This window comes from Arachis duranensis, unplaced genomic scaffold (assembly GCF_000817695.3).
Source record: "Arachis duranensis cultivar V14167 unplaced genomic scaffold, aradu.V14167.gnm2.J7QH unplaced_Scaffold_63356, whole genome shotgun sequence".
NCBI classification, from domain to species: domain Eukaryota; kingdom Viridiplantae; phylum Streptophyta; class Magnoliopsida; order Fabales; family Fabaceae; genus Arachis; species Arachis duranensis.
In genome coordinates this window covers 34,312-37,399 of record NW_026265000.1, presented here as the reverse complement: position 1 = coordinate 37,399, position 3,088 = coordinate 34,312, and the positions used below count along the sequence as shown (strand labels likewise).

Below are 3,088 nucleotides of genomic sequence, written 5' to 3'. Positions count from 1 at the left end.
AGTAGGAGTGACGGTGGTTGAGGAGTTCTGAATAGTCAAAACCCAAACTGTGTTTTGATGTCTCTGATTGAAGAAAATACTAAGACATTTGAGCATGAGACTGATGAGTACTTAGCGGATGAGCCAGATGACGAGGAAGACGAGGAGGACAAGGACGAGGACACGGAGGAGGAAGAAGATGAGGACATGGACCAGGATGAAGAATCCCGTAATGACGCAGGTTCAATATTGCTTTACTTCTTCAGTCAATTGATGTTATCATAGTATTGTATGGTTTGTTGGGTAGGAATGATTAAATTATATACTTGTTTGGTCAATTGATGATATTATATTCATATATGATATGTTGGTTAATGTTGATTATACTATATACTTGATTGGTCTGATTGCATTATATACAGGTGACAAAAGTACTCCAAATGAGACAAGCAAATGCTACAATCTCAAGATTGATCCACCGCGTCATAGCGCGAGTCGATACACGCCGTCTGTGTTTAAAAAGGCCATGAAGAAATGCAAGAACCTTGTGAACTTTGGAGAATGGGCAGCGAGAAAGTAGTTGTGGTGTAGCTAGTTTTCTCTATGTATCAGTTATCTTTCATCAAGTATACTTTAACTATTTATGTATGACTAAACTTTCCTAAGTACCAACTAAGTATTGTATGTTTCAGTTGAATTTTCTAAATTTCATTAAACAATTATACTTATGATGACTTTGCATGTGAATCTTTACTTGGACATAGGTTACAATGATTCAATTATGATTCAATTATCATAAATTACACTGACACAGGTTACAATGATTCAATTATCATAAATTACATTGACATAAGTTACAATTTTTCAAATATCATATGAATCTACTACGCATTATGGTCAGTACCTCGACCACCTCCCTGACGGCATCTACTATAATTGTGTCCCTCAGCCCCACATTGCCTACATCGCCTCGGACGACGTAACATCCGTGTGTCCATCTCATTCAAGAAGCGCATCATCCTGGGGCGACCTTTGGAAACGCGTCTCAGATACGGATTCAGTACGAATTGAGGACCATTGTAAGAAGGCCACGTAGTTGGATTCCCGAGTGGCCTAAACCTAGCCCGTTAAACGCGTCTAACTTGGTCTATCTTAAAAACGTCATGCACATACATCTGCAAATCTAGTTGTTGATTTGCACAACATGCAAACACATGTCGGCAAGGAATCTGGTCCACCTGGAACTCACCACAGTCACATCATTGACGACAGAGGTCAACAGCATACTCCACTCCACTTGGCATCTTGTGCACTTCAAAAACCTCATTCTGCCTGTCGAAGCAATTAACCTGAATGTTTCCTAATGCAAGTTGATTTGCATGAATTTTGGAGGTCACATGCTCAGAAAAGACATGGCCAGCATTGATCCGAACCTCCGCTTCAGCTCTTTTCCATGTGAATAACTCATTAAGTCTGTAGAATGTTGCTTTCACAAGTGCAGTGATGGGGAGATTGCGTGCACCTTTTAAGACTGAGTTGATGCATTCCACTAGATTAGTCGTCATGTGACCCATCGGTAACCACCGTCGAATGCCAACACATACTGTCCATGGGGTATACGGTCTAACCAGTTAGTGTACGCCTCGCCCCGCTCTCATAAACACTGGTAACACACTTCATACTCGCGAAACGTCCTCGAATATCCTGCACAATATCAGATACCATACAAAAGATAAGGTTCACGAAGTTTATATTTATCGCAGCTATGTTAATAACGAACTTTGAAGAACTTAATGTTACCTATATTGACGACAAGCTTTTGAAGGTATGGTGCCTTGAATTTTCTTAGAAAGTTCGACTCTATATGTCTGATGCAAAACATGTGAAAAGCTCTATGAGGTGACCAAGCTCCGTTACTGCGTTCTACAGCTGCATTTATGGACTCATATCGGTCCGATATAAGTCTGACACCATCCCGAGTCACAACATGTTCATGCAGGTTACTAAGAAAAAAGTGCCACGCATCAGAAGTCTCTCCCTCGACAATAGCAAATGCAATCGGGACGATATTATTGTTACCATCCTGTGAAACGGTCACTAATAAGCAACCCTTATACTTTCCGTACAAGTGAGTCCCGTTCACTTGGACAACTGCCTTACAATGTCTGAATACTCTAATGCAGAGATAATAGCTCCAGAAGACTCGATGCAATACTCGGATATCAGTTACCAAGTCATCCCCTTGATATGTAGGCATAGTCTCAAAATGTACGACAACTGATGGCTCCTTATGACACATGGCCTCAAACCATATGGGCAACGCTTCGTACGATGCTTCCCAACCTCCAAATATTTTCTCAACTGACTTTTGCTTAGCCAACCAAGCTTTCCAATAATTGACGGTGTAGTTGAACTTCGACTGTACTTCAGCAATAACTGATTTTACCTTTAACGAGGGGTCAGCCTCAACCAACGGCTTTATGGCTTCTGCAATTGTATTTGAATCCAGCTTCGAATGATCCTGAGAAATGGTTGCTCTGGTACAAGTGTGACTGCCGTTGTACCTCCTAATAACCCAACAGTACTTTCTGCTGATCATGCTAACTTTGATAAGCCAATCACACCCTGACCCGTACTGTGTACACTTCGTATAAAATATCAACGGCTCCGACTCATACACATGGTAGTCTACACTTCTTCGGAGGGTATACTCCTTCATCGCTTTAATAACAAGTTCCCTAGAACTGAATTACATCCCCACAATGAATTCACCATCTGCGACAAAAGAAACTTCTGCCAGGACTGCAGCCATACCATAAATATTTAATAAATGATTGTGTAATGACCAAAATTAAAATTAAATCAGTATTGACAACATAAATAATTATATAAATAAGCTTTACATTACGTTATTATCTCAATCTCAATGAAATAAAAACACAAACACATTAATACATACTATTAATTAATACAAATTAACTAAATAACTAAAAATAAATACCAATTGCCTAAATAATTTCATAAATACTATAATAAATACTATAATAAATACTTATTAATAAATCCTAATTAACTAAATAACTAAATAAATACAAATTAACTAAATAAC

General features: G+C 38.8%; 1 protein-coding gene across 1 annotated transcript; it reads right to left on the bottom strand.

Annotated features, from left to right (window-relative positions):
* Positions 1-1,602: 1,602 nt before the first annotated feature.
* LOC107472358 (uncharacterized) lies at positions 1,603-2,698 on the bottom strand. The gene is made up of 2 exons (XM_016091881.1): positions 1,760-2,698; positions 1,603-1,683 (listed from the first exon to the last, which is right to left on the bottom strand). The coding sequence occupies exons 1-2, from the start codon at positions 2,696-2,698 to the stop codon at positions 1,603-1,605; spliced, it is 1,020 nt and encodes a 339-aa protein (XP_015947367.1).
* Positions 2,699-3,088: the final 390 nt, after the last annotated feature.